The following is a 24712-nucleotide window of genomic DNA, read 5'->3' as shown; positions in this document are numbered from 1 at the left end:
GCTCAGATCCGACATTGAGGATTTTAGGATGATCCCCTGTATCCAGGACTATCAGTAGTCATCTTGACTTTTGTCTTGCCACTGAACTTCAGTGATTCTGGAAGAGAGAGTAAGGCTGATTACTATACAATTCTACCTTATTTAAATCTAATTTATGCACAAGTCAATACGAGTGATGTATTTACTTAGTAAATGAAGGACAAATAAAAACAAAAACATGTCCTGGACTTGGGTTCAGCAATAACATAATTCAGATCCTGTCTCACATATATAATAAATGTGGTCCTGGGTCAGTCAAAATCACACAACCTCAATTTTCTGATCTGTAAAATGGGCATAATATTTCTACTTCACAGGATTGTTATGAGGATAGAATTAAATAATTTATATAAAGCAGTTTCAAACATTAAAGCTTTATATAAAGATTAGCTGCAATATAAATTTAAAAATTCCAGTGATGTCTATTGCCTACCAAAATATAAATAAATTCAGTCTTCTTCCTAGCATTCAAGGCCCTCCAAAGCTTATTATTATCATTCTACCTTCCCAACCTTACTAATTATTAATTACCACCACCACTACCACTCTCAACCTTAGATCTCCCAGAAAAACTGTCTGCCCCTCATATAAACTTTATAGTCTCACAATTTTATGTCCTTGTTCTGTACGTATCATGTGCCTGGAATGTTTTTCTATCATTTGCTTGTTAAATCTTTACCCATTTTTTAAAGTTTAACTCAATTGCCACTACCTCTAGGGAATCTTTGATCCCCTGATTAATACAATCTTCCTTCTTAGTTCTAAGTTTGGTATTTGTTTTATAACACAATACTGCACTTATCATGTAATATATGTGTGATGGTTGTTTGTGTTGATTTCTTATTTTCTTATTTTAAGTCATTTTAAAGGCATGCAGTCTTATGTAAATATTGTATCTCACCCAACACTCAGCATGGGGCTTTACACACAGTACATACTCAGCAGATGATATTGGATTGTTTGTTTTTTTTTAATTTCACAATAAATTCTGAAATCACCTATAAAACTGCTAATGTTCCAGAGTAAACGTTTTCTTTAAATATGCTATTTGTCTAACTTAATTATCCCAGTTTGTGAAATTAGGTTCATTTGAAAGGTTTAAGAGCTTATTGGAGCTTAGCCTAGTGTCTACTAGACAATAGGCTATATTTGGAGTGAGAATAGATCTGCCTATTCAACCAGGAAATAAATAAAAAGGTAGTAACATTAATAATGTTGAAAGCAAGGTTTGCTTTGAATAAACCATAATATGGATGTTTGTGCTGTTACCATAATGTAGCACTCTTTGGCAACAGTTTTTGATGCAATCCAGTTTTGATATTTGTTATCCTCAGAAGATAGGCTAAATAAAAAGTTCTGCCTTTGACCTCTTGCAAAATAATTTACAGTCAAAAGGTAGGACTTAAGCAACACTGTATTCTCTCTGGCGTTACATTTTCATCTTTATTTCAGGTGTTTAGAAGGTTATGTGATGACATCAGATACAGATATAATGACTTGTCAGAAAGATGGACTTTGGTCACCTGACAGTATTTCCTGTATTCCTAAGAAATGCCCTCTACCAATAGACATGGACAAGATATTTGTTCTTAATCATGAATTCAGTATGAATAAACAAGTTTCTATATCATGCATTAAAGGATACACTTTGGAGGGAGCTAACACTTCAACCTGTCAGGTAAGACACCTTATTTCACAAGAGCAAAGTGCACTGCTTATTCATATGTTGACACATATCATGGTGTTTTTTTAAAGGATTCAAGATTCTACTTACACAAATATTGTAACAGAATGATCTTTCTAACCCAAAAAGTGATTATCTGAAACTTCAAGTCAATGTACAAAGTGCTACAATATCACTTCATCAAATCATCAGTGACATCTTATTATTTTCCAAGCAAAGTTCATACTTCATTGCTGGATATTCCACTTCCTTGTAATTTGGCACCTTTTCAGCCTTATCACATGCTAATCCCCTTTCTATATTCTATATTATGACCAAAGTGATCTATTCTTTGCTCCCTAACAATTTTTTCTTTTTTTATCTAATACCCAGAATATCTTCTCTTTTCCCCATCTGCCCTTTCTTTCTTGAATTACTATATATTCTTTAAAGCCCACTTCAAATGTCACTTTGCCCATGAAGTATTTGATTCCCTCTAAATGCTCATATTTTCCACCCTTAAGATTAACAAAGAAATTTCTATCTTGCAAATGCATATCAAAAAAGCACTTTATGTTAATCTGTTTTTATTTCATCACTTACTAGATTGTAATGATAATTACAATTTACAGTTATGTAGCAATTTGAAATTTTTTTTAATGCTTTAATATTTTTATTTTAGTTAATCCTAATAACAGCCCTATATGGTAGTATTATTATTATTCCTGGTTTGCAGATAAGGAAATAAGACTTAGAAAGGTCATATGGCTTCCTAGCATCACAGAGTTAGATTGCATCAAAAACAGAGCTTGTATCCAGATTTTCCTGATTCCAAAGACCTGTTCTCTAATCACCATGCCATGCTGCTTCTCACCTGCATTTAATAAGTACTTAATAAATATTTATTGAATTGAATTGAATTCAAAACCATACCATTAAAACCTTGCAAACAGTATCATTCTTCACCTTTTATAAAGGCATGTGTACATACATAGGTAATAACCATTATATTTAACTGTCTTAAAAGTTTTTTCAAAGTAAAGTAACTTTGATTTTTATTTATATCAAATATCAAAGATTTCATTTATACAGACAGATATTTGTTGTGCCAAAAAACATAACACATTTGTAGAACTTTTTTGCATGGGGGTTCTGTATTGAGCTCTAGAGGAGATAAAAAGATGAAGTTAGATAAAGCCTTTGATCTGAAGGAGCTCATGCAATGGAAAAGGAAACAAGATATGTACATATCTCTAATACAAAGGAAGCTATGATAAGTGCAAAGTAGAGGTCTAGCAAAGTGCTATAAGAAATTTGAGGAGAGAAAGATCATATCCAGGTGGGAAGTAATTAGATAAAGTGCCCATGCCTTATCCATCCCTGCCTACCATTATCTCATCACTTCTATCTATAATGTGTCTGATGGTCCAAGGTTGCTGACATTTGCTTTTGTTATCTCTTTTTCACTTAGCTCGATGGTACTTGGGATCCACCATTCTCTGATGATTCTTGTACTCCAGTTTCTTGTGGGAAACCTGAAACTCCTGAGCATGGGTTTGTGGTTGGCACAAAATATAGCTTCAAAAGCACAATTATTTACCAATGTAAAACTGGCTATGAATTAGAGGTAAGCCAAGAGGTATATTTTGCTCTCTCCTTGTGCAGATGTTTTACTAATGTTGGTTTAGGATGCAGGGGGTCCTCAAACTATGGCCTGCAGGCCAGATGCAACAGATGAGGATGTTTATCCCCCTCACCTAGGGCTATGAAGTTTCTTTATTTAAAGGCCCACAAAACAAAGTTTTTGTTTTTACTATAGTCCGGCCCTCCAACAATCTGAGGGACAGTGAACTGGCCCCCTATTTAAAAAGTTTGAGGACCCCTGGTAGGTGATCCTCACTCTTTTATCCCAACAAAGGAGCTCCCACTGAAGTCATTGAGGAATCTTGTAATAAGTAGAAACATTTGTCAGCTTATTTTCACTTAAGTGACAGGGTCACACAGCTAGTAATTGTCTAAAGGCAGACTTGAACTTAGAAAGATGAATCTTCCTGACTCCAGCCCTAGTACTTTTATCTACTGCACCTAGTACTTTTATCTACAGCTTACAACAATAGCAACAATAATAACCACATGTTGAAAGGCAAATTCTTCATTTGGGCTTTCACCCTGATTAAGAAGCAAAACTCAGGACAAAAAGAATTTAAAAGATCGTGTAGGTATTGATTGAATGATCACTGGAAATCAGCAATGGCTTCTAGGTGGACATGGCTTTTATAGGTAACTAAGATAATTCAGATAGGTTCACCTCAGCAAAAGAAGTGAATATTTGAATCTCCAGTATTCCCCAGGGAAGCAAGAATGTAACAATTTCCATGTAGGGGTGTGTGACAAAGAGCAGAAAATACAAAAACTGCAGATTTGGTATATTCCCCACTATAGCCTTCCCCAACACTTTCAATAAATATCTTCTGAAACAGAGCTTCTTAATCTGAAAATATAATAGTCTGAAAATGATCTGTGGACAGATATTAGGGTGTCTGAACTTGAATAGGGGAAAATTACATCATTATTTTTCTATTCAGTTCAATAAACAATTTGTAAAGTGCCTACTATGTGCCAGCACTGTGCTAAACACTGGGAATACAAATGAGAAAAAAAAAAGAAAAGATAGTCCCCTGCCTTCTAGAAGTTTACAATAAAGAAAGACAGTACACAAAAGGAATCTGGGGAGAAAAGGGGGAAGAGAAGGGAGCACTCAGGATGGTGAGGTACTAATAGCACAGAGACATGATGTTCTGTGGAGTCAAAAAGAAGCAAGGCTGATGATGAAAAATGGAAAATTACCTGGAAAAAATAACTGTTTTCATTAACCTTCAGTTTTCTTTGTAACTGTGTGTATATTGTTTTTACTTTTAAAACTCATTTTAGTTCATTAATTAACTGGGGGGGGGGTGGGGATTCTGAAGAAGGGTCCACAGGCTTCAGAGGAGTCTGTGACATACAAAAAAGTCAAGAATCACTACTCTGAAACTATTTAATCAGTAAGAAAATTGGAAAACAAAGATGAGAGCTTAAGGAACAACAAAGAGAATAAAATGGTGTTTACCATCTTGCTGAGAGGCAGTGTAACATAGGCTGGGAAGGCTTGGGTTACAGTTCCATCTATGTCTATCTCCTATTCTGACTGTGTGACTGAACAAATCACTTGACTTCTCAGCCTTCTAGGCAGCTATCTAAAACAGTTGCAGAGAAAATAGCAGTTCTCCATTGGTAGGAGTCCCTTTCCCCAGAAGTTTCCTATACTAAACAATGAAATCATGGTTTAGTCCCTATGGGATGTGTGAGAAATAATTCCATTGAAGTTGAGAGGGGGAAAATTAAAAGTTTTTATTAGCTGCAGAGGTAGATATCTTATAGAATAGGAACACTTGGAATCGATACACATTTTTTTAATATACCCCAAAAGCAAGTTCTTCCCCATGCCCCATTGCTCTGTAGCAGAGATCACAGCCTTTCAGGAAGGGGTAATCCCCCCACATGAGTGTGAATTTCCACTTGTGATTACATCATTACTTCTCCCTTAGTATCCTCCTTATTTGGACATAGTTCAGTCCTTCCCCTCATTCTCTATTGGCTGAGTACTATCCTACCTAAAGAATCTAATTCCCTCACATGATTCTAAATTTCTTCCTCTGATCATACCTTCCTTCCAAATTCCTGCCTCCAATTGTATTTTACAATGTGTTTTTTACTGTAAATCCCCTCTTCTGAGTACATTTTACTATAACTTTAAATATGTTTTCATATTCTAAATCCTCACTCTTGATTTTTTTCCAAGTCTTAATCCCCCACCTCTGATTACATTTTCCTTTTATTAGTTTTGCCTCCTTGTTCAACATTCTAGCTTCCATTTGTTAGGCTTCAGCATCACCTTTCTAATTTAAGTTTCATCTCCCTGCACCTCTTCAATTTAATTTTTTTTTAACTCTGGAAAACAAACCTCAATCCAACTCTCACAGACTCATCTAGAAATTTCAATCAATCTGCATTCATTAAATCCTTACCCTACACCAAGCAAGTGATTCAGGGATTCAAAGAAAACTCCCTAGGAGAAAAATGCCAAGAAGTGAGAAATAAAGAAAGGAGTTTTCTGAGGATCCAAAAGAATTTCCCAAAGCAATTCATTAAAAGTTCATTTCTCAAAGGAACCCTATTCATTTCCTTGTTCAGAACCTATTTATTATTTTATTTTATAAATATTTTTTTTATATTCCTATTTTATAATGCTCTAGTTTGCCAGCCCACAATGTATTAATGATGAATTATAAATTGAGGATAGAGAGAGGACTAGTTTGGGCAAGCATACTGACAACATTGTTATACAGTGATTATTAAGGCATATATCTGAAGGATCTTTGTGGACTTCTTCAATACTCTATTTAAAAAAAAAAAAAAAGACACATAAATATGGCTTGTGAAGGTGAAGAAAGTTCCTTATGATGTGTTTGAGGTTCAGCACTAAATGATGAGATTGAGGGTCAGGCACCTAATAATGAGATTTTGGAGAATAATTTGCATCAAATGTTGGAGTTCAGTTCTGTGATAAATTTACAATGGCCATTTTCTTTGGCAAAAGATTGGTTTATTTAGAAGAGGATACAGGAATGGTAAATATGAAATAGAGTTTGGAGAGTATATAGTTAGACACCATGTAGCATGGGGAAGGAGATAGAAAGAAAAACACCACGAGTATTTGCCTTAGGGAGTAATTTTTATCCATACTTTAAGCTTTCTTTGCCAACCCCAGGAACCCATAAATTCATCACTTACCCTGAATTTTCACTTCAGGTCTCTAATTAAGAAGCATTCTAGTGAAGGATTCTTAAAGTCTTAACCCTACCCCTTACTTCTTATAATCAATTTTGGTACCAACTAAGTTGCAATGGCACAATCTCAGAACTATTTTCTACCCATTATATAAGGCAGGTGACACAGAGTGTATTGAACACTAGCCCTGATTTCAGAACAACCTGAGTTCAAATTTGACCTCAAACACTTACTAGCTATGTGACCCTGGATAAGTCATTTAACCCAGTTTCCTTACCTGTAAAAATGAGAAGGAAATGGCAAACCTCTCCAGTATCTTTGCAAAGAAAACCCCAAAGGGAGTCACAAAAAGAGGATGTGACTGAGCAATGTGCTTAAATGTTTTCTTCCTACAGATCTACTGTTGTTTTTTCCTTTTAGTGACTTTCTACTTTGCTTCATAGGGTGACCCTGAACGTGTCTGCCAGGAAAATAAACAATGGAGTGGAGCAGCAGCTATTTGCAAAAGTGAGTTTTGAAAATCATCTTCTTTCCTTGGATCCTGAGGATCCACTTTAGCACTTGGGCTGTATATTGGAGAAGGCTGTCATGCCTTTTACAAATTAGGCAAACTACAAAGATTTCTGTCACATTCAGAATCATGAACTCTACTTAGTCCTTCTTTAGAATATATAATAGCTTTTATTATTATTACTATTATTACTTTAAATCAAGTTGATAAATTAAGATGCTTTTATAGTGGTGATCAATAGAAAGTGGGAAGATAACTCAAGTTTTCTACTATATCTCTTCTTTTTATGTTTAATAGTACTATTTTATGTGCTTTAATTATTTTAGTTATACTTTGTGACACAGATAAAGTTCCCTGTATGATTTGTAGGAGCAGTTAGGTGGTGCAGTGGATAGAGCTTGATGTCTGAAATCAAAAGGACCTGAGTTCAAATGAGCTAGAGAAGAAATTGGCAACCTACTCTAGTTTCTTTGCCAAGAAAATCCAAAATAAGGTCATGAAAAGTTGGACATGACTAATGAACAAAAAAACCTTGATTTGTATTTTTACCATATTAAAAATATTGGTGTTTCTTTAGCAGTCTTTCTCCACAATCATAGTTCTAGAAAATAATTGAGCTATATATTTTGCAGAGCTGCAAGGCCTTTCTCATTCATTTAACAAGTCACATTAAGAGCTCACTATGTGCCAAGCATAGAAAAAAAAAATTCCTTACACTCTAGGGAGTTGTTTTGTTAAACTTTTAGCAGTCTTTCTCCACAATCATGGTTCTAGAAAATAATTGAGCTATATATTTTGCAGAGCTGCAAGGCCTTTCTCATTCATTTAACAAGTCACATTAAGAGCTCACTATGTGCCAAGCATAGAAAAAAAAAAAAATTCCTTACACTCTAGGGAGTTGTTTTGTTAAACTTTTCCTCATGATTAGGGATATCCTAATCATGGTTCCCTACTCCATATAAAATGGTCCAGTGTAAAGGCTTCATTTCCAAATTATATGGAGAATTGACTCAAATTTATAAGAAATCAAGCCATTCTCCAACTGATAAAAGGTAAAAGTATATGAACAGACAATTTTCAGATGAAGAAATTGAAATTATTTCTGGTCATATCAAAAGGTGCTCCAAATCACTATTGCAAAGAGAAATGCAAATTAAGGTAACTCTGAAATACCACTGCACACCTCTCAGATTGGCTAAGATGACAGGAAAAGATAATGATGAATATTGGAGAGGATGTGGGAAAACTGGGATACTGATATATTGTTGGTGGAATTGTGAACGAATCCAACCATTCTGGACAGCAGTTTGGGACTATGCTCAAAAAGTTATCAAACTGTGCAACTCTTTGATCCAGCAGTATTACTACTGGGCTTATATTCCAAAGAGATCTTAAAGAAGGGAAAGGGACCCATGTGCAAAAATGTTTGTGGCAGCCCTTTTTGTAGTGGCAAGAAACTGGAAACTGCTTGGATACCCATCAATTGGAGAATGACTGAATAAATTGTAGTATATGAATGTTATGGAATGTTATTGTTCTGTAAGAAATGACCAACAAGATGATTTCAGAGTGGCTTAAAGAGACTTACATGTACTGATGCTAAGTGAAATGAACAGAACCATGAGATCATTAAATACTTCAACAATACTATATGATGATCAATTCTGACTGACATGGCTCTCTTCACCATTGAGATGATTCATACCAATTGTTCAGTAATGAAGAGTCAGCTACACACAGAGAGAGAACTATGGGAAATGAGTGTGGACCACAACATAACATTTCCACTCATTCTGTTATTGTTTGTTTGCATTTTTGTTTTCCTTCTCAGGTTTTTTTCTTTCCTAGATCCAATTTTTCTTGTGCAGCAAGATAACTGTATAAATATGTATACATATATTGGATTTAATATGTACTTTAACATATTTACCTGCCATCTAGGGGAGGGAGTGGAGGGAAAGAGGGGAAAAGTTGGAATAGAAGGTTTTGCAAGGGTAATGTTGAAAAATTACCCATGCATATGTTTTAAAAATAAAAAGCTATAATAATAACAAAAAGAAAGAAAGAAAATGATTTAGTGGCTCATTCAGGGATAGGCATTCCTATATAAAGATGAATGTTCTATAGTTGTCATCAATATGTCAAGCTTCAGAGTCTCGGTCAATGACCTGTCGTGTTTTCCTTGCCTATATATATATATAAGTAAAATCAACTCTGAATCAAAAACAAAAACAAAAACATTTCACAAATGGAAATTTGTAGGTTGCCTATCACTGGAGATTGGGGTGGGGGTGGGGGGTGAAGTGGGGATGGAAAAGACTACTGGGAGAAATTGACAACTTAAATGAAGCTTGAAGAAAGAGCAATAATTTCAACAGGACCAAGGAAACCATTATGTATCTAAAGAAACAAATATTCAGTCAATTAACTTTAAAAGTAGGTCTGTCTCTTTAAATCACAGTTTGCTCTTTTCATCAACAACTTGATTTTAAAAAAAAGGCTGGAACACATTTCAGGGAAGGGGGCAAGGCCACCCTTCTATATCAGGCTTAATTGGGGGAAGGGGATTTCACGTGGCTGCCCTTCCTCCATTCCACCTCCAAAAAGACAGCCACGGGCAGCCAGAGAGAAGAAGGTAAGCTAAACTGCACTCCTGGACAAAAGATTTCCTCCCGTTTCTTCCTCCCCCACCTAACCTCTCTCTCCTCCCAAATACCTTCCCAATAGTTTCTCTCCCCTTCTCTCTTAATCACCTTCATTCTCCTGTCCTTTCCTGTCAAAACCTTTAAGATTCACAATACAGTGAATAGCTAAATAACTCCATAAAAACCCAAATGTCTAGCAGAGCTGGATTTAAAGCATAACTTATAATGTTAACAAATTACCCAATTTGTTTCAGAAGGTAACATAAACTGAATCAAACCAAATACAGTTTTTAAAAGTTTTTTTCTTTCTTCTTCCTGAGTGTTCTCACAACAATTAGCATCTCTCTTATCTCTAGAGCTTTTATTAACCAGCCCAGGTCAAACTTAAATCTTATTGCTTTTTCCCTCCTCTCTTGGTAGGATTCTTACTAGGTGCTAAGTAAGTAGAATTGAGGAGACAGTGGTTAAATCTAGTTTAGCATTGATTTAATCCTACAACAAATAATGGTTTCCTATGATATAATGATTGGTGTGTATTCAGTGTACAGCATATAAGCAAGAAACTCTCAGGGTCAGACACAGAAGCTGACTAGGAGCTCTGAGCCTCAGGATTCAGTTCAGGATATTCAGAAGCCAGAGAAGGCAGGCCACTCAGAAACAAAGAGAGAGATAGGTCTCCAGAAAAACTAGCCAAACCCCAAGTGAAGGAGACAAGACTTTGAAGGAGACAATAAAGGATTTGGACTTTAACTCCTGGATGCATTTGGGGTGATTACACTGAACTGAAACTAAAGCTGCCTCCAGAAGCCCCCCAAGAAACCTGCTCCCAGAGAAGATTACATTTTAGAGAAGAACACTACATTTTTGTGCTTGAATGTGGGACCAAGAATCTTCCTCTGTGACCCAGAAATTAGGGTGAGTACAACAAGGAAACTTTGTTAAGGAGCTAAAATAGTATTTCAGCTAAAAGGGGACAGATGTTTAGAAAATAGCCTTCTTTTCCAATTCAAGGAAAATGTGTAGAGAGCATTATCAGACTTATGAAAAGCCAAGATTTGATTAATAATTTGGGAGTAGATCATTGATCTTTTAAAAACTGTACAGTACACATCATGATTCTCTAAAGAAAAATAATTGGATCCAAATGAGTGGAAATTAGTAGGAGAGCAACTATGTCAATTCTACAATGAAAATGGACCTGACTCAATTTCCAAAGACACACTTAATACATATAACTCAATGCAACTGGCTTTAGGAAATTATATAAGTTATAGAATAAGGAAAAAGAAGAAAGAGCAGGAGGGGGAGAATTCAAATAAACTAGGTGAAAAGGATGAAGAGTCAGATAAAAATGGAGTTAAGTATAATTTTGAGTGTGATGCTTCACAGCCTTGAGAAATCAAGTCATTCCCCATCCCTTGACCTACTTCCCTCAATTAACCCTTCATGGGTGGAGGGAGAAGGAGGAGGAGGAGACGCACTGATGCAATCGGCACCATCTATGAAGAAGCCTATGACAAGATTACAAAAAGCACTGCTTAAGGCTAAGGAAGAAGGGCAGGATATATCTGATTTAAAAGAGCTTGATTCTTCAGGTCAAAAAAGGAGAAGATACACTCCTTTTGATCTGGAAAAAATTAAGGATTTGAAAAAGGGTTGCACTCTTTATGGGGCTACATTATATTATGTTAAGATGGTACTAGATAATTTGGTTTATGAAATCCTAACCCCTAACGATTGGAAATCCATAGAATCTGGACAAAACTTGTTGTGGCTTTTGGAGTATTGTGAATTATGTAGGATTCAAGCCCAATGCAATAGGCAAACAGGAGTTAATATACAAGTCACCTTTGACCAACTAGCAGGTGAAGGTCAATATGCAGAGAATTCAGCACAGATTAATTATCCCATAATATGAGCAAATTTCTACTGCTGCAATAAAAGCTTGGGGTTCCCTCCCAGGGAAAGATGAAGGTAAAGCCTTCACAAAAATAGAGCAAGGTCCCAATGAACCCTTTGTGGATCTTGTGGGACATTTGCAGACAGCTATCACAAGAACTATTGAAGAAAATGTAGCTACAAAAATTATAAGACAACTGGCTAAGGAAAATGTCAATGAAGTTTGCAGAAAATTTATATGGGGACTATACAAAGATGCTCCTTTAGAGGAGCTCATGGGATGCTATGCCACAGTGGGCACAAATGCTTATTATACCCAGACTATGATAAACATGGGAAGACAGAGTCCTTCTTGGCAAGTGACTCCTAGAAAGAGTCGGCGATGTTTTCAATGTGGAAAAGTTGGACATCTTAGAGCTCAGTGTAGGCAAAAAAATAGAGTGAGAAGACAGGGTGAGAGAAGACCTAAAACCCATGTCCAAAATGCCACAAGGGCTTCCACTGAGCCTCAGAATATAGATTGACCCAGGGAAATGAGAGGTGGGGCCCAGCTTCAGGAGCCCAGGTGGGGCATGATAGCAGCCGAGGTTACACCCAGAGAGTCTTTAGAAGGTCAGGACTCTGATGTGATCTATCAGCCAAAAAGCAATCACACGGCAGAAAGGGATTACATGATCAGTCATCCAAAAAGTAATCGGATGGCAGAAAGGGATTACAACTGGGGAGAATACAGGCTTTTTAACCGAACAGAAGGACAGTGTCCAGTGAGAGCGGCTCCAATATAATGAGCAGCTCCAATGTAATTGGCAGGTGATGAGGAGAGATCTAGAAAGTGGTAAATAGAAGAGAATTAGATAGTTTAACTGCTTGGGAGAAAGGGTTTACTTGTATTCCTACAGATGGAGAAGGAAACAGATGGGTGGCCACGAGCATCTGGAGAAAAACAGAAAAAGAGAAAAACCTTGGAACAAAGGCAAAGACATAAGAACAAAATCTGCAGGAATCATTGGATTCCCTAACACAAGATGAGACTGTTGCAGGACTTGAAAACCAGCAAGAATCATTGGATTCCTTGAAATGAAAAAATTGTTGATGAGACTATTGCGGGACTTCAAAACTTGCAGGAATTATTGGATTCCTGGCACATGAAGTAATAGACAATAGATTCCTTTTGGACTATTTCTAGGACTTATGGACATGTATAAATTCTCATAGTGACTCGTACTATTTGTTACATCACTACTAGCCTATATTACTATGTGCTTATGTAATTTATGTAATTATGTGTAATACCTCCCATTTGATGGATTTATGTATACCTATTTTAAGAGTAAGCCCCTTCAGAAACCCGCTAATCTGATTTGATTTCCCATATCCTTTGGTGTTTTCATCTCCCTTCCTGAGATGTCAGGGAGGGTGTGATCACCTCTTTCTATGGTGTTTTCACTCCTTTTTTTGAGCAGTCAGGGAAGGCATGATCACCTTCTTTTGGGGGGTTCTCACCTCCTTGAGAAGTCAGAGAGGTCATGACCACCTATGTTCTAAATCAAAAGAAAGCGGGAGATGTTAGGATTCTTACAAGGTACTAAGTGGAATTGAGGAGACAGTGGTTAAATCTAGTTTAGCATTGATTTAATCCTACAACAAATAATGGTTTCCTAGTGATATAATGATTGGTGTGTATTCAGTGTACAGCATATAAGAAGCTCTCAGGGCCAGACACAGAAGCTGACTAGAAGCTCTGAGCCTCAGGATTCAGTCCGGGATATTCAGAAGCCAAAGGCAGGCCTCTCAGAACTAAGGAGAGAGATAGCCTCCAGAAAAACTAGCCGAGCCCCCAAGTGAAGGAGACAAGACTTTGAGGGAGACAGTAAAGGATTTGGACTTTAACTCCTGGCTGCATTTGCGGTGATTATTTGAACTGAAAAGAAACCTGCTCCCAAAGAACATTATATTTTAGAGGAGAATATTACACTATCTAACTAGCAGTCTGCTTTTCTTCCAGTCTTAAAATAGCCAATTTTTTTTTCCTTTTTAGTAATAAATACTAAGAAGTTAAAAACCACAAGAAATTTTTATTCTAAGCACAGTTACAATATTGAAATGACCAATTCTTAATCATTGTTCTTAAACTTTTAGCAAAGCTCTTTAAGCAACAAAACAGACAGACAAGTCACACAGAACACAGAACACAAATCACACAGACATAGACTATACAATAACAACATTAAACAAAACATTTAACATGGAGACTAGGGGCTTTTCCCCAGGAATAGCCCCTGAGGGAAGTTTGTTTTAGCTCGAGAGTCTTTCCTCTCAGAATCCAAATGGAGCTTTTCTAAGCTTCCAAGCTCCAGTTTGGTACACTTTTCTGCCTTCACAGAGAATGCCCAGAGACAACCAGAGAGTACCAAAAGGCACTCAGAATCAGTTTCAAATCAGATGCGTCTTAGAAGACACCTAAAACAGATGGTATCATCCAGCATCCTGTTGATACCATTCTCAGAATTTAATACCCATTGGCATTTTATTATTCTGAGAATCCAGAAGCTAGCACAGATAGACAAAACAGGTAAACAGATCATATTATACCCTAAGGCACCAGACTTACTCTGAGGCTGAAGACTGTAGTTCTTCGTGGGGATTCTGGAATAAACTAGGGCTAGCCTCTCCAACAAAAACCCCAGATTTCAGTAGCCCAAGGCTTCCAGGTGGAGACCCATGGGTCTCTAATCTCTAATCCTGCTCTCATTTCTCTCTCATATCTCTCACTGAGAAGACTTCACATGTAAGGCCAGAGAAACTGAAGCAAGATAGAGATTGGAGAGTTTTTAATATTTATTTGAGAAGGAGAGATTGTGCTGGGGGTATGTTGCCCCCAGGGCAAAGTATCCAGCAGGGAATGTGAGGTTCCCATGAACCTCCAAGCTACTGGGGTAGATCAAGGCAGGGGCAGAGTCAGAGCACTGAGAGCAGGAACAGACTATCAATCCAGTTCTAACAGGCAGGGGGGAGGCACCAGACATTCTGATAAGTTGGGATCAAGAAGAACAATGACAGAATGGGGGGAGGCACCAGACATTCTGATAAATAGGGAAGGTCTGAGGTCAGGATGTCTAAGATAAAAGATCTTTCTCCTTATCTGGATTAAACATTTACAGTTTATAATCTTAGCACAGCCAACCTAAATTATATCAGTTCTAATGATTAGGAGGGAAGGATGGTGTTGCAACCGAGGGGATTGAGGCAGAACAATTAAGGGAAAGTGAGGCAGGACAATTAGAAGGGAACTGTGGCACAGCAGTCTAATACTCTCATTTTATTCTATATAGATTTCTAGATAAATACAAGCAAGTATAAGAGGACTACTCACAAACACATAAATAGCATCCAAAAGGATCTGAACTCCAAATTTATTGATTTTTTATTTATTCTTTTTTTTTTTGCTAGATAATTGGTGTTAACTGACTTACCCAGGGTCTCACAGCTAATAATTAAGTGTCTGAAGCTGGATTTTAACTCTGGTCCACCAGACTTCAGGACTGGTGCTTTATCTACTTTGCCATCTAGCTGCCCCCAAATCCATTGCTTTTTATATATTATACCACACTGCCTTTGTCATGTCCCTGGCCAGTGATCCTTTCCCTAAACCTGACTGCTTCCAGTCTTGTCCAGCTTTAAAACAGCTGCTTCTTTTTTTTTTCTAATCCATGCCATCCTATCCCATCCCCTTGTATTCTAACTTATCTTATCTCATTCAATTCCATTCCATTGTATTCCATCCTATTTTATTTCATTTCATTTTATTCTATCCCATTCCATCCTCTCCTATTTTATCTCATCCCTTCCCATCCCATTCTATAACTTTGAACATGTTGGGTGGCTTTTTAAACTGAAGTCACCAGAAACTCCAAAATCAGAATGAAAAGGAAATGAGCAAGAGGCTAGGTTTACTTTGCAATACATTTAATGCAAACAATAATGACATAAGAAATTGATTCCTATGTTTGTGCTCCTTGAAATAGCAAGCCTTGGATAAATTTTATTAAACAATGTTCACAGTTTTATTCAAATGCACTAGATTCTATTTTAATGAGCATTGCTGATTCTTTAGGCCTTTAAATATAGAAATTTTAGTCTTCCCCAATAACTAGGTCAACCACAATAAACAGTATGCAAACTACTTTTAAAAGCTGGAGAAAATCCCTCATTTCATGAAGTTCTTTTGAAATAAGAGGACCAAATAGATTCTGCAGTTACTTCCAATTCTAAGAATACTTAAGTTTTTTATCCAGGTGGGTCATAGTTACCAGTGTTGAACTGGAAATTATGAGGAGTTCATGGAGGTTGATCTTAGATCTTCTGGGAAGTAGTGGATCAGTCTGCAGTTTCTTGTTGGAGGTACACAAAGAGTTGACCCTTTCTGGCATCATGACAAGGCTTTGGTAAAGTCTTCCTAATTGTTCTCAATCTACTTCAATTCTGTCCCATTTCTTTCCATAGAGGCACACTAAGTTACAAAGTTAAAGAATGGATTTGCGAGATTAGAATTAAGTTGGATGGGGAACGAAAAAAATTGTAGTGCCATAGATAACAAGTGCAACACTTGAAATCAAGAGAGACTCCAATTCCAACTCTATCCACAGATAATTATCTATATGACTGGGTAAAGTTATTAACCCTTCAACCTTATTTTTCTTTGTAAAATAAAAGATGATAATAATAGTACCTACCAGGTATTACCTGACACTAATAATATTGAGTTGTTGTGAGGATCAAATGAAATAATATATCTGCAAAGCACTTTACAAATTATCAAGTACTATAATAAATATTAGATATTGTTAGACATATGCTACAAAGATAAAAAGGACTCAGAAGAGTATGAAGTAAGTTGGTTTATTTATGGTGCTTGCAAGAAGTTGGCAATCCATCCAGGAGCAGATCTGCACTAATAGACACAGGAATCAGTCCTTTATTTCCTAACCTGAAGCATAAGGTCCCTCCGTTTTCATCCCATTGTCTGGGAATGGAGGAGTTAAACTTCCTACCCCACCTATTGCATGTTTCTCCTTGATAAACTGTTCTACATCATATAATCCATGTTCAAAAATGGCAGAAAACTCCTCCTTTGGGGAGGAGAAATTATTCATTAAGCATGCTCACTCATTGCTTGAAGTTACCTTTCACCCAGTTCTTGTTTGTGGTTGATTTTTATTAGTTTATCAGTTCAATGGTTTAGTATCTTATTTTGTACAACTAAGTCAATTGAGGTGACCTTTCTCTAATCTTTATCCTTATATGGAAATACTATTTTATAGGATGCTCATGGATTTTGTTTTCTTTTTATCATTAGTACAATTTGTGGTAGAAGGATAAGAACAAGGTCCCTTCTTCACAAAAGGTTCTAGAAAAAATTTTAAAATACCTTAAAAATTCCTCCTGGCTTTTACTGCTCCAGAAAGAGGAAAGGAGCTAGAGTTTTTTTGTTTTTTTTTTTTTCCCTTTTTTTCCTATCAGAGGACAGTCTCCAATTATAAAGATGTGTAAATTTGAGTGTAATACCTGAGAAACTAAGGCAGATAGAGATTGGTTTTTAATCTTTAACATGGAGAGTTTAGGCTAGTCTACTGAATGGGTTCTTGTCCAAAGCATTCGGCCCAGATAAACTGAGGCAGAGAATTTATATAGGGTTTTAGCTAATTAGGGTTTGCAAACAGAATACATAATCTGAGTATGCAATTTTATAGGGGAAACAAAGGCAGATAAGGGGTGCAAGGACACTGGGTGGGTGGAGAAGCCATACCAAGAAAGGATCCTAACTTAATCCTGACAGGATAGGGGTCAAGATAAGAAGGTCAAGGACAGGAGACAATGAGATGAGGGACAATGCTCAGACAGAGGGGAAATTATCCTAGCAAGAATGGAGATAATGCACTTGGCGTTTATGACATGATGGTATGTAAAGGTGATTAGAGCTCCAAGGTTTTTCCTAACTCAATTCTCCCAGTTCTAATGTCAAGGAAGGGAGGGTAGCTATGACCCCAAAATATCCAGTTCCCAGCATAAGGAGAAAATGAAAAGTAATAAATGGGAGATGGGATTTTGAAAGGGAGAATATTGCAGCCAATAGAAGGCTTGGTTAATTGTATGGAGGTAGAACAGGGAAGGAATTCCAGAGATAGCTAATAGTCCAATTTGGCTACAGCACAGAGAGCAATTCTTGTACATATCCACTTTTTCTTCAATGTTTTGGGTTTTGTTGGGTTTTTGTACACCGAGACAGCACTCACGATATCTGCTAGCCCTGACTCTCAACAACAAAACTAGCTTATTTCCTTTTCTCATTATAAATACACTACTGAAGACATTTTTAATCCTCCTCACCCTCCAGATATTGTTGGTAATATAAAATGGCCTATTGATGTCCTGTTACAATAAAAATATGCAATAAAAAGAAATGGAGGCATAAAGTCTTGAATATGATTGATGTAGTAGCAAAGCTAGTCATTGTCAATTAAAGGGATACAGGGCTTCTCAGTAATGAAGGACAAATTGAAGTGTTTAGAGAGCATTTTAATAACATTTTGATTAATTTCTGATTGGGGTTTGACCAAGATTGGTATAAGGAAATTCAGTGATTTATAATATTGGGTTGGTGGATGTGTCGAGTGTTACAGGGTGTTTCGGGGCACAGCAATCATTAAATTATTTGATTGGCTATAGTATTACATCAAGTATAGCTGGTAACTATGGAATTATTGAGCTAGCAAGAAGGTGAGGCACTCTTGGTAAACATGTGTTGAACGTTAACTTAGGCTACCACAAAAGGAAACTCAGACTACCACAAAATGAGAAATTGACCATGACAGTTCATCTCTGCAAAAGCTCAGCTCAGATGCACAGGAGTTTAGTGCTGCAGAAATGACAAATGGAATCTCTTACTACAGTGATTATATGCCTCTTTATTTAAAAGCTATTTGAATTAGACTATATAAGTTAAAATAAATAAACAGGATAATCAATGCTAACTTAATTAACAGTTATTTTTTTCAGTGTTCTGTCATCAAACTGAGGGTATTGGATTTGGAATCATGACCTGGTTTTAAATACTGGCTCTGCTTCTTCCTACCTGTGGGATTCTGATCATATTCCCTTCTGTGGCCCTCAGTTTCCTCATCTATAAAATGAGGGGTTAGATGAAGTGACTCCTAACTTAGTGACAAGGTCCTATCTCAGAAAGGCAACAAAAATTAACACTGAGAAGAGAATATCACCACAGTGGGCAAAAGCCCTGGCAGACAGTTTTGCCAAAGCAGCTTCCTTGACAAGCATAATCCTGCTTAGGACTTCTGCACATATTCGGGGTTCAGGGTTATCTTTTATTAGCAGTCTGAGGCTTGGGCTTTCCTTCAAAATTGAATATTTCACTCAGTGTTGTCAATGCCTCAGGTCTAGATTTCCAGTTGAAAAGAAATTATTTATCTTGGAGTTTTGAGCCACTCAGTAGGATTATCAGGCTAAGATCTCCAACTGAATGAGACCACTTAATTTGGGGAGGGCCTGAGATCCCGAATCTCCCTTCTTTTGCAGATTAAAGGGACACAGTTTCAGGGTTCACCCCCATCACTAAGGCTCCTCTGGTATAACTATCCTAATCATCTCTTTGGATGTCACATGAAAAATGAGAGTAATTAATTAAATGATATCTCCAGTCATTTCTAAGTTGAACCTTGCATGATTCTGTGATTTTCAAGACTGATTTTAACTCCCAAAGTTCCCTTTATTTTTTAAACAAATTATGACCTCTCATCTTTTTCTTCTCTGGTCAAATGCATCTCTCCCAGACAATAAGCCCCATGTACCATCAATAAAAAATTCTGGGTCTCAGTTCCTCTGCAGTCATCCATCCCCCACTTTAGATTGCATTCTTCTAGTTTGAGTACAATGATTATCTTAATTTGCATGGGCTCTTGCTGGATATGGTATCCTATCCCCTTTTCTGGGTATATAATAAGATTCCCTTTTTAGATTTTGCAGTTTTGCTAATTAAAAGATCAATGAGAAACATATCAGTAAAAAAAAAAATGCCAAGAAAGTAACACACAGAGACAAAGCACTTCCTCAGAATAAAGATGGCTATGGGGTCCTGTTTTCCAGATGCTAATTTGAGAGGAGAACTCTGGAACTTATGGTGGGGAAACCCTTATCAGGGTTACTTTTGGATTGCTTGACAAATAGTCTTGCTATGGCCTAGCCAGCAGAAATAAGGATTTTGTTAATCACCATGAACAGAAGGAATATCTTTCACTGAAGTGGCCCAGCATTGTACTACGATGACTGATCTATGAAAAGACCTTAGAACCTGAAGCTTTACTTTTCTCTTTCCTGTCATCTGCTTCCTGGAAGAGAACACCAATGAAAGAAAAGATCCACCTCTTTCTCCTTGTTGCCATCTGCTTCCTCAGAAGTAAAGCACACAGAACTTAGCAAAGAAATTAAATAGAAATACCAGGCTAAGAACTTGTATCCTCTCTGAAAGAGTACAATATCATTTCAACAGTGAAAAGCAGCAGTTAGTCCAGCAGAGAAACAGGAAGGGGCCTAGTTTAATTCCATATCACTGTTCAATGCTGACACACTCATCATTGAGATTTTATACAATCTTTCCCTGAGGAAAAGAACAGACATCATTTAGTTCCAGAGTGGTGAGTAGTCCTGACTAAATGCTCCTCAAAACCCATGCTACTTTTAATTTTGGTCCCCCTTTCCCTTGTTAAGCATTATGTCCATTTGGTGAAATAATACACTCTAGAAACCTATATTAAACGATAACAGATTTTTTCCTTTATGAAATTCCAGATCACCAGTACTATACTACTCCTCCCTGTCCATCAATAACTACGTTTCCTCAGTGATGCTTGATATTAAATTCCCTTTTTAAAAACTATGGTGATGGGGTACTGCTATCAGAAAGAAGAAGAGTCAAAAATGAGGAAGGAAGCCTTGTGCTGTCTTCACCTTAGGGGGAGGGTAGGAGAAAGGTCCTAATAACTGAAAACTCCAGAAAACTAGAGGATGTAGTGGCAGCACAACCATAGGGGATGTCATTTGTCAAGCTACTAGGAGACATCCTATTTTCTAGAGCTTAAGGCCCAACAAGTAAGTTGTATTGTGAGCTTGGCATAACAACAATCCTTTGCGATGATTTCAACCATAGTAAAATCCCAGAATTGTTTCTGGTCATGGAGTCCTGCTATGCATCAAACTTCTCACATTGTTGCTTTACCCCTCATAGTGAGGGCTACAGGTCACCACAAAGGCAAAACTATAAATATTGAGATCTTCCCACTCTCCCATCCTTACTAGAGGTGGGGCTTTGGCACACGTATCCTTGTTTGCAAGTTGTTTCCTTCACTTTGAAGTTAAACCTTCTATTTGATTCCTGATTCTCTTGTCTAGCCCACTTTGTTTGGTTCCAGTCTCCCACATGTAAGAAAGAGCCCGGTTTCCAGTTCAGTTGACACAATTAACCCCAAAAGTAATTTTAGTTAGCATGAATTGGCTAGCAGATGTATGATGTTGCAGAATACCTTTTGAAAGAGATATGTCAATCTTTCCAGACATTCCAGTCAATGGTCACTGACGTAGCTTTTAACACTCAAGAATTGTCATTTTTTCTTTCCACGGGTTCCAGGTAATTTCCTAATGCATGCCATTGTGATCTCAGACAAAACTTCCACAAACTCCTTCCTAATCTTCCAACCATTGTATGATATAGAGAATTGCTTCAAAAGTTAAAGGGACAGAATTCAAAATAAAATCCCAGGCTATTCCTTATAAGTTTCCTTATTCTCTAATATATTTTCCACCCTGTTTCCTTCAAATGGGGTAACTACCACCCTCAATTCCAAGAGAGATTTAATTCCCTCATTCTAGTGGCCAAAGTGAATAGTGAAAACTCTTCTGCCATCAAATGTACTGAGAGTTGAAATAGAACTTTGCTACATAATCTAAGAGAAAATAAAGCAAAAGTACATGCAAAGTTTAGATGACTAAGTTTAGAACAATGAAGAATTGCTCACTTATTTATTATGGTTTCATCCTATTTCCCAATAAGACCCAGCACCATCTCTCTCTTTAAACTCTCTGGTTCTTTCTTTCTCTGTCTGATAAAAGGTAAGAGAAGAAGAGAAAAGTGAAGCAAGAAAAAGAGACACAATGATTAGGGTAAGGAGTCATGGTCCTAAGAGCTTCCTAAGAGCTTCCTTCCAACGCTGCTTTATAGAAAGGTTATGGGAAGTCATCCATGTGAAATACATAAGGGAAGAAAGTAAAAACTTTAAAGTTGAGCAGCCAGCATCCTTTCCTTGTGCCTTGTCAACTCAACACATTGCAGTTTTTGACTTTAAAAAATAATTTATAACATCAGAAAATAAGCAAGTTACTTCATTCATCCTTTGGATCTCACTTTTATGTACAACTACAACTCATTGTAACCCCATTTGGGGTTTTCTTGGTAAAAACACTGAAGTTGTTTGCTATATTTTTCTCCAGCTCATTTTACAGATAAGGAACTGAGACAAACTCGATCACACAGCTGGAATGGTATAATGTGAACCAAAATCTTCCTGACTGGTATAGCTCTCTATCCACTATGCCACCTAGATGCCCTTTATATAAAATTAGTCCATGTTATATGAGGATCAATAGAAGGAATTGGTAATGTGTCAGGGAAAACATGCTATTTATCTTTAAGTATTTGGAAAGCAGTGATATGTTGTAGAAAGAAAAAAAAAATTAAGACTTGCTCTGCTTGGCCTGAGAGGGAAAAAGTAGAAACAATGGTTGATGGGAAAGGCAAATTTAAATTTGATATGAAGAAAATTGTCTATGACTTAAACATTGAATGATTTGTCTTAGGAAGTAGTGGGATCTTTCTTACTGAAGATCTTCAAGCAATGGCTGGGTACTATTTTTTCAGTTTATTATAGTGGGAACTCTTTTTCATTCAATCAACAAGTATTTATTAAGGAGCTAAGATGGTCCAGCATTATTCTAAGTGCTCAGGAAATAAGTAAAAAGAAAGAAACAATCTATTCACAATGAGATTACTTTCTAATTAGAATTACAAATACACATATATAAGAAGAAATATAAACTTAATAAATACAAATGTATACAACCATTTAAATTATATAGTTTAGAAGGGAGAACACAAGTGGATTGACGGGAATTAGGAAGGGCTTCTTGCAGAAAATGGTGCTGGAGCTGTACTTTTAAGGAAGAGAGGGCTATATAAAAAGAAAATACTTATAGAGATTGGGCATTATCAATGTGAATATATGGAGGTAGATTCCAAGCCTTCTTCTAATTCTGAAATGTTTTTCAATCATATATGAACTGAACCACATTAATTCCTAGCTGTAAGAAATATATGATATAACTCTTCAGGTAACTAGCATCCTCTGTATGGTACCCTTAGTGGCCATGTTTAATTTATTGAAAAGAAAAATTATTTTAAAGTTTTTAACTTGCTATAGTTGTTTGGCACACAAATGATATTGCTGATTATAAATAAGCTTTCTCTACCCAGCCCTGTCAGAAGATACAATGTTATTTTCTGTTCTTATTTCTTTTCCATTCAACTTTGGCTTCTGAAAGGACTATATATAGAAATGTTGTTTCAGACCCAAGTTCCAATGTTTGAAAGCTAGGAAGAAGTCCTACCCACAAAGTGTATTTAGTCACCAATCTTGTGCTTCAATCACACTCTTAATTATTGAAAAGGAATTCATAAAGAGGGGAAAAATACCACTCATGTTTCAAGTTAGCAGGAAGGCTTGTATGAAGATAGGATTATAACAATTTGTCTACTTCTCAGCCTGCTAAACTGAGAAAAAGGTTATAAACTATTGAAAATTAGAAATTTGGAGGTGCACAATAGTTTAAAAAGAAAAAAGTTCAATTTGAAGAGTTGTTTTTATTTTAGTTCCATGTTTGGCAGTTCCAAGATTTCAAAATCAAAAGTACAACTAAACTTGCTGGTTGAAATTCCCTAAATTTATTTTAAAATAAATAAATAACCCACCAGAGGTTTCAGTACTACAGACTATTTTATAAGCAATGAAAAGCAAAAGTACATTGAAAAGTGTTTGTATTTTTCCCATAATGCTTCTGGGCAAAAGTGAATTTTCTAAGACCACATTTTTTGCTAATGCACAGAATGACTTGAAATCTTTTTGTTTGCTTGTTGTTAACAAAGAACTTGACATTTGGTTCTGTAATGCCAGAGAAACTGAGCAATACAGATTAGAGAACAATTTAATAGTTTATTAAATGGAGAGATTTACTGGGACCAAATGATCCATGTTTGGTCCCAGGGCTCAACCAGACTATCGTCTCAAAGAATCCAGCCCTGAATGTCGGATAATAAGAGTCTTTTATAAGGTAACAAGAACAGTGACATAATGGGGGAGGTACCTGGATGGGGATAACCTAATGGGGTGAGGCACCTAGGATGACATAATGGAGGGAAGTACTGGACAGGTTACTAATATTCTAATGATGTCTAAAATGGATAGACTTTTATCCTGTCAAACATTAAGAAGGAATGATTATAGCCTAAAGATATAAAACCTTTATCTCATCAAACACTAAGAGGGAAAGGTTATAACCTGAGGCAGAGGACAATTAAATGGGACAATTAGAGAAACTGGGTCAGGACATTAAAAGGGAACAGTGGCACAACAGTTCCAACTCTATTGTCTCAAACTGTAATAAGTCATCCCTAGTAGGAGTTTATTATCTGTAATTGCTAGCACCATCTGATTCTGGTCATATAGGGCAATGTTGATTCACAGCAGCATTTTAAATTGTTTGAGGTTCATTTCAATTTATAGATAAATTTTATTGAATTTGATGCAATCACATCAAAATCATGGAATGGTAAGGAAAAATAAGAGCTGCTAAATAAAACCCAAGAAAAAAATTTTACCAAACTATTTGAAAATCACCTCTTCCACTTTTTGCCTATATGAACTTGCATTAATCCTTTAACTTCTTGGGCTTTAAGTTTCTTCATTTGCCAAATGAAAGAGTTAAATTAGATGACTTCCAAAATGC

The 24712-nt window shown here is 36.5% G+C and overlaps 1 protein-coding gene across 1 annotated transcript in view; it reads left to right on the top strand.

The window, feature by feature from the left end:
- The window catches only part of SVEP1 (sushi, von Willebrand factor type A, EGF and pentraxin domain containing 1), a 340179-nt gene that overhangs the window by 270183 nt on the left and 45284 nt on the right, over positions 1 to 24712 (top strand). Inside the window, exons 39-41 of the mRNA XM_031944100.1 lie at positions 1492 to 1717; positions 3174 to 3329; positions 6976 to 7039. Of these exons, the coding sequence (XP_031799960.1) occupies positions 1492 to 1717; positions 3174 to 3329; positions 6976 to 7039 (446 nt within the window). The remainder of the gene's footprint in view (positions 1 to 1491; positions 1718 to 3173; positions 3330 to 6975; positions 7040 to 24712) is intronic.

Source organism: Sarcophilus harrisii, chromosome 1 (assembly GCF_902635505.1).
Source record: "Sarcophilus harrisii chromosome 1, mSarHar1.11, whole genome shotgun sequence".
NCBI classification, from domain to species: domain Eukaryota; kingdom Metazoa; phylum Chordata; class Mammalia; order Dasyuromorphia; family Dasyuridae; genus Sarcophilus; species Sarcophilus harrisii.
Note: the sequence above shows the minus strand (reverse complement) of the source record. Positions and strands in the feature narration are given on the sequence as shown.